At 42.5% G+C, this 12396-nt stretch overlaps 1 protein-coding gene across 1 annotated transcript; it reads right to left on the reverse strand.

Annotated features, from left to right (window-relative positions):
* Nucleotides 1-1655: 1655 nt before the first annotated feature.
* LOC136947218 (gamma-aminobutyric acid receptor subunit rho-2-like) lies at nt 1656-12285 on the reverse strand. The gene is made up of 9 exons (XM_067241142.1): nt 12090-12285; nt 11070-11173; nt 7161-7228; nt 5809-6032; nt 5554-5636; nt 5337-5477; nt 4982-5134; nt 4676-4884; nt 1656-3210 (listed from the first exon to the last, which is right to left on the reverse strand). The coding sequence occupies exons 1-9, from the start codon at nt 12209-12211 to the stop codon at nt 2905-2907; spliced, it is 1410 nt and encodes a 469-aa protein (XP_067097243.1). The 5' UTR covers nt 12212-12285; the 3' UTR covers nt 1656-2904.
* Between the last annotated feature and the right edge of the window lie 111 nt (nt 12286-12396).

The raw sequence follows: 12396 nt of genomic DNA on the forward strand, positions 1-12396 counted from the left end.
AGGATTTCACGTGTGGATGTGAGTTTTCAGTAGTATGAATGTGTGTGAACGTTTCACATGTGTTTCATATGAGTTTGTGAAAGGACAGTCTGAATTATTTCCTAAACAGCCCCTCATAATCATGTGTTTGCTTAGCTCCAAATATGAAACATGGGTTACTCTTTTGCAGGTCCCTTCGCTACACCCTTACATCCAACAGATGGCAGCATCATCTATTGGATCGAATGGCTGAATAGTCAGAGGCATGTGGATCAGCCGAGATGTTCAGAGTCAAATGTTTTAAGGCCCATGGTGTTCTTGACATTTTAGGTGAGTTTTACCTTTGTATATTAAACAGAACAAGACCAGTGGCTATGTGTCATACAGTATCTTCATTCATAACCTTAACATCATATATGTGCATTGAAGGTCTACTGTGTCCAAGTCAAATAAAGATTTGGGATCCACTAATATAGCGTTTTCCTGTGTCAAAGACCTTTTTAAAGAACAGGGTCATATGAAATGTGATCGTTTTTCTTTAGCACTCACAGATTTTTCCCCCACTTCTCAATCACTTTTCCCCACACAGAATTAATCTGGATTTGGTGGGTGGAAGATTGCTGCACTTGATGCAAAGCCAACTCCATGACATTACATAAAGCTTTTTTTTTTTCAATCTCTCTTCATTAGAAGTTAATCTGTACTAACCAACTGTCAACTGATGATAATGTTTCAGTTGAATATAGAAGGCTACATATCAGTGTGAATATGTCACACAAAAAATTCCAATAGTCTGTGTCTTGGATTCTGTAGAAACTCCTATCAAGGGATCACATGAGTGTATATGTTGCCATTTGATTACAGTAAAGCACACTTAATCTGATTTCATAAAGTTGTATAACTTGTACAGTACAATTGTATTGACTAAGCAGAGGGAGAGAGAGAGAGGGGGGGGGGGGTGAGGATGAGCTATTGAACAGAGTTGATAGTTTATCTTCTGAAATATAAGTGAAGAGAATCCTATCATCTGACACCCAGTTTGCTTCAACAACATCCTCATACTACAGTAACTGAGTCATACAATACATCAGTGGAGTCAGGTGGCTGAGCGGTTAGAGAATCAGGCTAGTAATCAGAAGGTCGCAGGTTCGATTCCCGGCCGTGCAAAATGACTTTGACCTTGGGCAAGGCACTTCACCCTACTCCCTGTACTTACTGTAAGTCGCTCTGGATAAGACTGTCTGCTAAATGACTAAATGTAAATACTCTGGAGTCACGTGCACTCACGGACAAGAAGCCAGCAGTGTTAAGGTCAGTTGTAACAAATACACTCAAGAAGTGTGTGTGCATGGAAGTGGTGTGTGTGTGTGTATTGGAGAAAAACTGTTTAGTTTCTGGGAAGGTTCAGCAGGTTCTTGGAAAATATATATAATAAATTCAAGTGTTGTTTTGTTGACACAGTTCAGAGGTGACACATGTTACACAGGAAGATAGTCTGTGAAATCCATAGTTCTTTCTCAGTCATACCCTCTCTGAAGCTTTCTCTATACGCTCGGAAATAAAACATTCAGAAAGATCCTCCAGCTTCAAACATTCTTCACATAGCACGACTCAAAACGCTCATAAATCACTCTCAAACACATTTATACAGTACATGCTTTAAAAAAAAGCTTTTATTTTGAAAATCTGCTTCAGAAGCATACATTCTGAACATTTTGTAATGAAACAACAATGGTCTGTGTTGGTTCGGAAGCTGGTACAGCTAGCAGGTCTTTCTGAGGTGGTTTGACTAAGTTGATTTCCACACGCTTACATGAGCAGACCACAGCAACAGTGACGAAGTAACGTTGCACATTCTAAAGAGTGACATCACCCGCTCAATCCAGCACATGCTTGAGGCTAACTACTACATTATTTATAATTTGCACTAATACTGTCTGAATGGAACGATGTATCGAGAAATACTACAAAAGAATAAGCAGTCAGATAATCCAAGAAATCAACAAACTAAAAATATACACCCTCATAGGCTGTATAAAACCACAGATGACTTTAAGGCTGTTCACATTTGTTAGATTACTGATAAAGCTTTATTATGACTTTAAAACCCTTTCTCAGCATCACAATCTGTCCCAAAAAACATCAGATCACAATAAACTTCACATTGGTAATGCCGCCATTATGATGTTACCAATAGATTATCACATCTTTTCAGACAAGTAACTGTCAAAGTAAACATGTTCCATCAGGTTTCATCCTCTTTCCAACTTAAGGTAAAATGGCATATCTATCAGTGCACTAAAAAGTAATAAATATATATAAATAAATATGAGATAAACAAATTAATTCTTGAAAATGTTAGACAATTTTGTTCTGCTGCAAGTCCTTTGCTGCAAAAAATTGTGTATATACATTATGCACTGTCCTAGTGCATAATGTAATTTCACATTTGTGAGTGGGTTGCTAGAGCAGATAGATTATAACAAATAGAAACACTGTTCAATACATTATTACAGCAAACTACCCTTGTATTCCATGAATATTTATACTCTCCTTCCAATCCACATGGTCAATCCACATGCTCAATATAGCAATCATCTGATTCTCATGTTAAAGGATGCCTTTAATTACTCTAAAATAGTCCGCTCCAACATTTACATTTACAAAGTGTCTGCAATGTAGACACATACTTTCTGGTTTGACAGTATCACTATGATAAAATATAGGAGATAAAATTACGATTATATTAAAAGAGTCTGTTGCATGGACCTGCATGTCATGTGGTACAGTGGGGACACAGAGTATGAAAATATGCCGTACAGAAAGCTGGTGTTCAAAACCCCTCCTGTACAAGAGCCACGACTGCTCAGCTCAGGGTTCATAAAAACAAACAAAAACAGTAGTTTATCTGGATGAGACGGGATCTCAACAGTATACAGACCAGTAGATTAAGTTAAAGATAATGTAGGCGCCAGGGAAGATCATGCGCGAGTATGTGTCTATGGCGTGAGTGTTCTGGATGATCCGGAAACCTCTTCTCTTCTTCTTGGTTCCTGTGGACTCGCTGTCCAGGGACAGGTGGACCACCATGCGCTCCTGCTTCTCTGGAGGGTCCTCGGGCACCATGGGAGCCCGGGTGTAGCCTGCCAGGCTGTTGGTGTCTGCCTCACTGTAGGTCCCATCCAGCATCATGGTCCTGGTGTGGGACATGCCACAGGTACATGGCAGGGCCTGGGGGGGGGGAAGAGAGAGAGAGAGAGACAGAGAGAAATGTAAACACAGACAGAACTGACAATGATCGCTACCAGTGAGCTTTTTATGAATGAGCTTATATACATTTTTGGGGGCATATTTTCAGTTAGCAGATGGTACTGTTTGAATCGCGATTCCATCTTCTACTGCCGGTAACGTCGTAGAATAATCTTCAAAGGGGGTTCTTTATTAATGAATGAATGCAATATGAGTAGGCTAAATGCCTGAAAATATCACGAGAAGGGAAAACTTAAAAGGACGTTTAAGTCATAGAGATTAGGTCCATTTTTACACAGGTCTGCCAAATTTATTCGTTTTGATTCAGCTATGAGGCTGCCTCTTGAAGGGGAAATGAGAAGACATCATATTTAATTCTACACTTCACTCGTATTTTCAGTTGTAAATGAGCAGCACAAAAAAAATGCTTTTAAATCTATGTGATCTTTATAAATAATAAGTATGCATTTTAATATAAAATATACAGAAATATCAGTTGTAAAAATGTAATTCAAAAACGGGCCCCTGTGCAACCGACGCAAGCAAGCACACCCTACAATTTCCCCAGAAATTGTACCCTATCTAGTTAGATTTGGATTAAATATGAACGTGTAATATAATAATTATATATTCTTAGTCATGCTGAGCAATTTTAAATGACTGTTTTGCCAAGCAAAGTGTGCTACAGTTTGGGTCACCTTCTGATCTGAAAGTTTGTGCTGGATCTGTGCAATAATACTTATTTCAGTGAATGCCCATTTTAGTCATGGTTATCTTTCCCTTTTATCTTAAAGCTCAGCACTTAGCCTACCAGTTAATAAATATGCGTTCTTTTTTGGGCTATTATTCTCAATCTCCTGTTGAGAATATTGGCCATAGGCTACTGTCAGAACGGTTTCAGACAGCTCATGAAATTACGCTAATTATCAGTAGGCCTAACTGCATATAGTTATGTTAAGGAGATTTGGTAGGCCTACAATTTACGCATTTTAACGGGCGTAATGGTTTGACAAGTTGTTTCCCTTGCCTTGTTAATTGCGGCAACATTGCTGTTTGGGGACAACTCCAAAAAAACTCAAAAACTCAATTTACGCTGCTGAAAATAACGCCACTCTGCTGGTTTACGCTTTGCTTTTTGCGACATGACTCCTGTTTTTGACGATCGCCTGATCAGGGCTGCATAGTCGAAGCTTATGGAGGTCTAGCTTGAATTAGCGTTGCCTGTTAGTGGAACGGAACATTAGTGGAACGGCTAGAGGCTTAAGTCTAAGTTGACGTTTACCCAAGTGAGACGTGTAAGCGCGACTTGCGTTAGCGACGTTGATGGAACACCCCCCAGATCAGAGCATGTCATGGACTCAGAAGAGATCATCTCTGTCATTAGCATGAACAAGCCATGATCAATAATCCCCAGCATAGTCATGACAGCGTAACCATGACTACTCACCTGCTCTCTTGCCTTCTCCCTGAGCTTCCGATCTTTCCCGTCTCTCACCGTCGTCAGGTAGTTCACAGCTGCGTATTCCAACACCGACAGGAACACAAACACAAAACTGACCCAGAGGTAAATGTCCACAGCTTTGATGTAGGAGACTCTGGGCATGGATGCGTTCACTCCAGTGATGATGGTGGACATGGTGAGCACCGTGGTGATACCTGGAAGGCACAGGCCAACATGTCATTCAAGGACCGTAGGCCTCACAGGCAAAGAGAAACAACAACGTCAGCGTGGGATAGGTATAGGCTAGCATACCTAATGAGACTCTGGCAGGTACAGCCCTTCTGTCGATCCAGAAAGACACCCAGGACAGCATGACCATCAGGGTGGCAGGAAAGTAGGTCTGGAGCAGGAAGAAGAAGATGTGGCGCCGCAGGGTGAAGTTGATGTACAGACGGTTGTACCAACCTGGGGGGAAGAGAGGAGATGGAGACACAAGAAATCCCCTCACAGTAAGTAACATAATGCATTAGTTTTGCATGATGCAAATCATTTTTGACAGACGAGTCTGGTGTATATTGTAGACACAAGGATACGCTACAATTAAAAAAAATGTTTAACTCTCTTTTACAGGATTGAGGCAGAATCCTTTATTGACTTGAGCATCTACCTGTGCTGCTGTAGAAAGCCAGTCTAGAGGAAGTGTGAAACTTCTGGATGAGGAACTGGGAGAGGGAGATTCTGTCGTCCGTGCTTAGGGACTCATCCCCGCTTTTCCAGTACAGCATGAGGTCCTCATCCGTGTAAGCGTCTGAGGACAAACGTTTCAAAACCGTCACAATCGCTTCATGCCAACCGGACGCAGAGAGCAGTTGTTGATAACTCACAACTTTCCAGCTCCAAAGTACAGGTTTGGGAGTCCAGTGGAAAACGACTGAAGTCCATGTTACAGGCTGCAGTCACTGTGACCCTGGGGATAGAAAAAAAAAAATCAGAAAAACATGAAACGTTACATTATTATACAGACTACAAGAAAAGGCTGCTGGGCACATTTCCCTCCAGTCCACTACTGTGGACAGAGCACCATACTCCAGGGAACTGTGAAGGTCAAAGGTCATGGTGACAAAGATCATCCTCCTCACCTCAGGCTGTAGAGAACATGTCCGTCAGGGAAAACCCTCAGCATGATGTTCTCAGTGGTGGTGTCATGGATGAAAGACCTCTTGGAGTGGACGAAAAACACATCAGGCACCCAGATCTTCTTCACCAAGCGCCCGTCGAATGTCATGCTCTTATTGGTGGAGCTGGGGAAAGACAGGCGCTCATCCTTCCAGTAGTGTCTCAGATACAGGGTCATGGTGAAGTCCTGGGGGAGGGCAGAGGGGAAAGCACACAGCAAATCCTCATGCTGAATCTCTTCCTTTTTAAAGCTCCATCTTTTGCTGTTTACATCCATTGATTGTATGCTGGGATTATCAGGGTGTGTCTGCCTATGGATTACATGGTGTGTTAACGATTAAACACATGTCCTATGTTTGATACACAGCACAGCAGTGTTGTCGTCTCACGAGGTATATAATGATGGTGGATGCATTATTTGCATTGGCCACTGTCACTTATATCCCCTCCTCCTCTCCCTGACCTGTCCTGCTATGACTGCACTGCCTACTACATCCTCTCCTTTGTCATCGAGATAACAAAAGATCATCCTCTGACCCATTCAGCTCACATTATTACATAATCTAAAATAAAATACCCAATCTGCTTGGAATAATGGCTCCAAAGATGGGTGCTCACAAGCACTGTTATTGTTGCATAAGATGGTAATAAAAGATACATTTTGGGCACTTTTGTACAAATGCAGACACCGTAATAATCATATACTTTTCATTTGAGAAAGTCATTGTTTTTTTGGCTGTACTGTGATTCAATGTTCTGGCACTATCAAATCACACCAGGACTAAAAATATTTAAAAAAAACATTTGTTTGTGTGACTGTTTTATGTACTGAGAATTAAACTAAATGTAATACTTGGTCATCTTCCCATATAAAGGGAACAACATCGGGATTTTACCGTCCAAATTACAGCTTAGAACAGAACGACTACTTAATTACATTACTACAAAAAATATACTTGAGCCTTGGTCTGGCACAAAAATCAATTTATACCCTCACTGTTCAATTTAGAGATAACTGAGAATGATGAAGTGAATATATTCATCTTTGCTTCACAAGGAAGTGTTAGATAAGGAAGAATCAAAATATAGACCCTTGATCTGACATTTTTTATCATGCCTTTTTTCCTCATCTCTTGGGAGGCCTGTCAAGTTGGTGAGCAGAAAACAAACCTGGTAATAACTTTGTCCTTGTTAATCATATTTATGGTGTTGCTGTATGAAGTGAAAGCTTTGCCCGAAGCATTAAATTGACACTATTGTTTTACAGTCATTACTAAACAAATTGTGCTCAGATATCGTTGTCAGCACTGCTTACCATGTCAACCTCTGATATACTGTCCAAACTCTCCACCTGCACATCGACACCTACCGGAACAGCCGGGCCTGGAAAGAAACATTCACAATATGAACCATAGAACATTATAATCTATTATAATCCTCACCCCATTTCTATGGAACCTCAGGGTAAAACCGACACAAATGGTCTCATATCCTTTGATTCAGCATCCAGATGATTGATGAGGATTACAGTTATATTTGAAAGTTCAGGTCATGTTTATTTTCCATCTCATCCAATTGAAATATTTACTCGCACCTTGTGATTTCGTATATATTAGCCTACGTATTGGTAGCCGCCATATCGTCTGCTATAGTTAATCTGCTCTGCAGCAGTGCCTGGTCCTGTTACATAACTCGTGGCAAAGCTATTACCTGGAAGCCAGGATATTAACTCATCGCCTTGTGCCAGCTGCGTGCTCCCTTGTCCTCCCCTCACACCATATGTCATCTATCCGATCTCTGACTACTTTAGTAGGACAACTGGATGACACACCTGTCACCAGCCAGCAGCAGCCCTACCTCCAGATTAGAGCGGGGATTGGGCTGTTATTTAAGAAAAGATTTCTATTACATTCAGTGATTACTGGTTCTGTCCATCTGCTGCTGGCGGACCGGTGCACAGGAGGGCGCGTTGGCTAGGCTGCACCCGCCTAAGATCACGCACGCAAATACAGTAATATATAGCCTACTTTACATAAACACACACACAACCACACACAAACGCACGCACACATACATAAACGCGCACACACTCTTATAGACGTAGTTGGTCACTTTTCCGGATTGTTTATTCTGACGAAGAAAATATCCGGAATGCAAACAAGTTTTGTTTTTTGTCAGGATAATCTTTCGTTTTGCCATTTTAAAGTACAGGCGCATTTTAAATCACTATAGTTTTTGATGTTTGCGTGACTCATTAATTTGAGAGTCACACAAATATTCTATATTTCCTTCCATCCCCCTATAGTGTAGTTCTTTACTGTAGTCTACTTGGTTGGCAAGCAATGTTAAATCGGCAGAAAATGCAGTGTTGCTCAGTGTTCGTCCAGCCAGTTTGAAATAACGTTCTGTAGCCACCTCACTGAACCTCCAAACACCAAACACATCAACACATCAACACAGTTGAGCTGCATTGGTTTCAGACTGTGGATAAACAACCCACCGGACCAGTTTGTGTGTGGCTAGTGAATGTACAGTTCCCACAAATTGTCCCAGAAAAGATGATTTACTCGATCATGATAACATTCCATGAGTCATAGTGTCTCATTAGTAAGCATGTCCACACACACACACACGCACGCACGCACGCACGCCGAACCTCCTCTAAAACAGTCACTGAATATTGAAAAGAACCTGTCATGGAAAGTTTTACAAGATCTGAAAGTATGTCATGAAGAGTTCCTTTATGCCTTTAATATACAGAAATCCAAACTTCCCTGGTCACATGCAACTAAGAGCTGCATGTGTGTTAGTGAATGTCTCAACAGATCTATTGTAAGGAGAAAAAAAAGCCCCTTGTCCATTTCCCCCAGCAGTGCTGGGGTGCTCTCCTGTTCTTGGATTAGCAACTCTAAATCCACCATTGGTTAGCACTGTCCAGATTAGGGCCAGCTAGGCCCATGCATTAGACACAGCTGGTCCCTCCAGAGGGAAATCCCATGGGGTCCATGTTCTTGGAAATCACAGGAGCTAGATGGGGGGCGGGGGAGCTCTCTCTATTATGCAAATATGATTAAGCCATATCAGGCCTTTCTACTCTCTCCTCAGGTGACTTCTAAAGCTGAGGATATCATTTTTTGTTTATTTGAAGCCTTCATGCAGAGAATGTTGATTTGTGAAGAAGCGCCAACAGAATATTGGCCGTTGTCCACATCGAATTGCATGAAGCTTCATCCTGAGAATGTGAAAATATTGTTACCGTCATGGCCTTTACTACAGGGAAGAGCTGGGCCTGTTGAACATGCAAACCTCACACTGTCTCTGCAACATCCACGGATACCATACACATGAAGAAAGAACACAGTCCTACAGGAAACAGGTTTTTTCCCCTCTGCAAACACCACATGCACGTTGTGATAAGGACTCTCCAGAAAGTAGCTGTGGCTATGATATACACAATTGGACAATGCCGGAATTCACCGGTAGGATTTGTCTGATTCTATTTGGACTGATCACCCGCCTGTGTTGTAGCCCCCTGTTGGCACGTCACAAGGCCGGCTGTGATAAAGTCTCTCCAGCTAGCAGGCAGCGTTTGTGTAAGAGGCTTTCATTAGCGACGCCGCCTGGGCGCTCCTTTTGAAGCTGGGAAGACACACTGCGACACCCAAATTAATTCAGACAGTTTGGGAGGCGAGGCGAAGCTTACACAAGTCAACATTTCATAACGTATGAATAAGATAGGCAAGAACAATCTGGAAGGCGTTTCTATTCCAGGACACACGATGGGGTGTCCCACTTTCAAACAACACAACACAGACATGGGTCCTCACAAGCAGGCAGGCTTTGTCCCGGACTCTCTTGTCTGCTGAAGCTTAGTAAACCTATTTTATTCAACAGGAGGTATCCCTTTAGGCATGTTGTTTACACAATAAGCATTTCTTACACATTTGGGGAGATCTACCCATGGCATTGTGAAATGTACATAGAATATTACTGGGTTATCATCAATTGTTCTTTTTTTATTCATGTCCCATATAGTTAGTTCATGGTTTTAGTCACACGGGTAATATGAATCTAGGCTTCACATAGGCTCATTCACAGCAATCATCTTAGTCTGACATGTCTTCCCACAAAAGTAAATCCAGAGATAAACAACCCCAGTCTTGCAGGCCGTAGCAACCATCACTACCGGACTGTTCGACTAATGTTTCGACTGCTCAAAGATAACTAAGAGACTGACAAACTATGGAGATGCTAGAGGCTGAGCATATGTAACAGGGTGGACATGTTGAGCACATGTAACAGGAGGGAGACGCTGAGCACATGTAACAGGAGGGAAATGCTGAGCACATGTAACAGGAGGGAGATGCTGAGCACATGTAACAGGGTGGAGATGCTGAGCACATGTAACAGGGTGGAGATGCTGAGCACATGTAACAGGGTGGAGACGCTGAGCACATGTAACAGGAGGGAGATGCTGAGCGCATGTAACAGGAGGGAGATGCTGAGCACATGTAACAGGGTGGAGATGCTGAGCACATGTAACAGGAGGGAGATGCTGAGCGCATGTAACAGGAGGGAGATGCTGAGCGCATGTAACAGGAGGGAGACGCTGAGCACATGTAACAGGGTGGAGATGCTGAGCACATGTAACAGGAGGGAGATGCTGAGCGCATGTAACAGGAGGGAGATGCTGAGCGCATGTAACAGGGTGGAGATGCTGAGCGCATGTAACAGGGTGGAGATGCTGAGCGCATGTAACAGGGTGGAGATGCTGAGCGCATGTAACAGGGTGGAGATGCTGAGCGCATGTAACAGGAGGGAGATGCTGAGCGCATGTAACAGGAGGGAGATGCTGAGCACATGTAACAGGAGGGAGGCGCCCACTCCTCCTGATCCTCTCGCCGGTGCTCGATCCTGGGACCTCTGACTCACCACGTCTGTTACAAGTGCATGCCTTGTGGTCTGAACACAGAGCTCCAGGACACTTTACAGGGTAGAGACCTGTAAAGGACCCGCTACTGCCCAGTATGAACATGGCCTGGACGCTGACTGGATTCGAATCAAATCAACATTTATTTGTATAGCCCTTTTTACACGCAAGCATGTCACAGAGGGCTTCACATACGCCCATAGAACTGCCCCTCAACCAACCTAAACCCGCAGGGAAGACAAGGAAAAAATCCCAGAAAAATTCAGGATTCAGATGATGACTGTTAGAGCTTACCTGCAAATGCTGGTCTCATGGTGAAATCATGATCATCCACACGTAGCAGGTGGTCTGTCTTCACCTTACGAGTTTTAGTTCCATCGACCAACTTTTTCAGGGGACTGCAATGGAGAGGAGTCACCAATGAGGGCTTACAGAAAATGTTGAAATGTGATGTTACAAAATATTACAAAAAAAATTATAAAAAATGATATATATATATATATTTGTAAATGCAGCAATGTTCAGAAGAAAAATTCACTTGTATGTGTTGTGTGTACGTGTGCATGGGTAGCCTATGTCTGTGTGCGTTTGTGACATAGGCTAGTTAATTAAATCGGCAGTTATACTGTCTGGTTACTAAACGTATGCATGAGTTCTTAGGTAGGTGTGTACCCTTGAATTTACCTCAGTTAACCCGAGGGTCATCCTCTACAATACGTCATTGCATGAACCAGGCATGGTGTAATGAAAGCTCAATGATGAAACAACATTTTGATTAAAACAGCAGCAGATTGATGAGGGGCAGCTGTGTGTAGTTGAACAGCACGCGGGGAACATCATGTTTGCGCACGTATTAGACTGTTGACCTAAACAAAAGAGGTTACCTCAAATGTTTTATGACCCAACCGAATAACCGGCAGCGAGACACCGCATCCTAGCGAGCAGAAATGTATGGATGTTCACCTATACTGTCCGTTAGACGCTTGGAATGCACAATGTGCGAAATGTGCGCCCTAGACCTTTTACGCGCGGCTCAATCCCTGTTGCGCATTCGATGTAAAACGGAAAACAAGCACACACGAGAGTATCATTAATAATATGATCAAAATGTCCACATGCATAAAAAGTCGACTACAAGTAAACGTATAACAATGAATGTTTGCGTTGAATTGCAACAAACACACGTTACGTACGGATCGTTAAACGCAGATTTCACCAAGGCAAGGTCGCGTAATTTAAAGTAGACTGAAAAGCAGTTAACCATATTGCTTTTCTGACAGAAATAACATTCTACACGTGAATGCGGGTACTTACGTGCCATGTTTTTGAGATTCCACAGTTCCAGACCACCGCCTTTTCCTACTTTTATGTTTCCGGCACTCTCCGACAAGGATCAAGCAGAAGAGTACAAACAAGAACCTTGTATAATATGGCATTATGTGTTCAAACTTTAAAGTCCTCTGATGAGTGGAGAAGCTCCTTTAGTCCACGTCCGCAACGATTTGAGCATTGTACCATCTTTTAGCAAGAAGCACAACGTCTTTGACGGCGAGCATTGTAATGATGAACTGAGTCGGCTGATTAGAGACCAATGACTGATAACGCGGCAGAGCGGTTTGTC

Source organism: Osmerus mordax, chromosome 8, assembly GCF_038355195.1.
Source record: "Osmerus mordax isolate fOsmMor3 chromosome 8, fOsmMor3.pri, whole genome shotgun sequence".
NCBI lineage: Eukaryota > Metazoa > Chordata > Actinopteri > Osmeriformes > Osmeridae > Osmerus > Osmerus mordax.

Excerpts from the sequence above, each read along its gene's own strand:
- LOC136947218 (XM_067241142.1), bottom strand. The coding sequence starts at position 12,211 with ATGCCATATTATACAAGGTTCTTGTTTGTACTCTTCTGCTTGATCCTT. Across the intron at positions 5,637-5,808 it reads CATGTTCTCTACAGCCTGAG|GGTCACAGTGACTGCAGCCT; the intron begins GTGAGGAGGATG and ends TTCTATCCCCAG. Across the intron at positions 5,135-5,336 it reads GGCTTTCTACAGCAGCACAG|GTTGGTACAACCGTCTGTAC; the intron begins GTAGATGCTCAA and ends TCTTCCCCCCAG.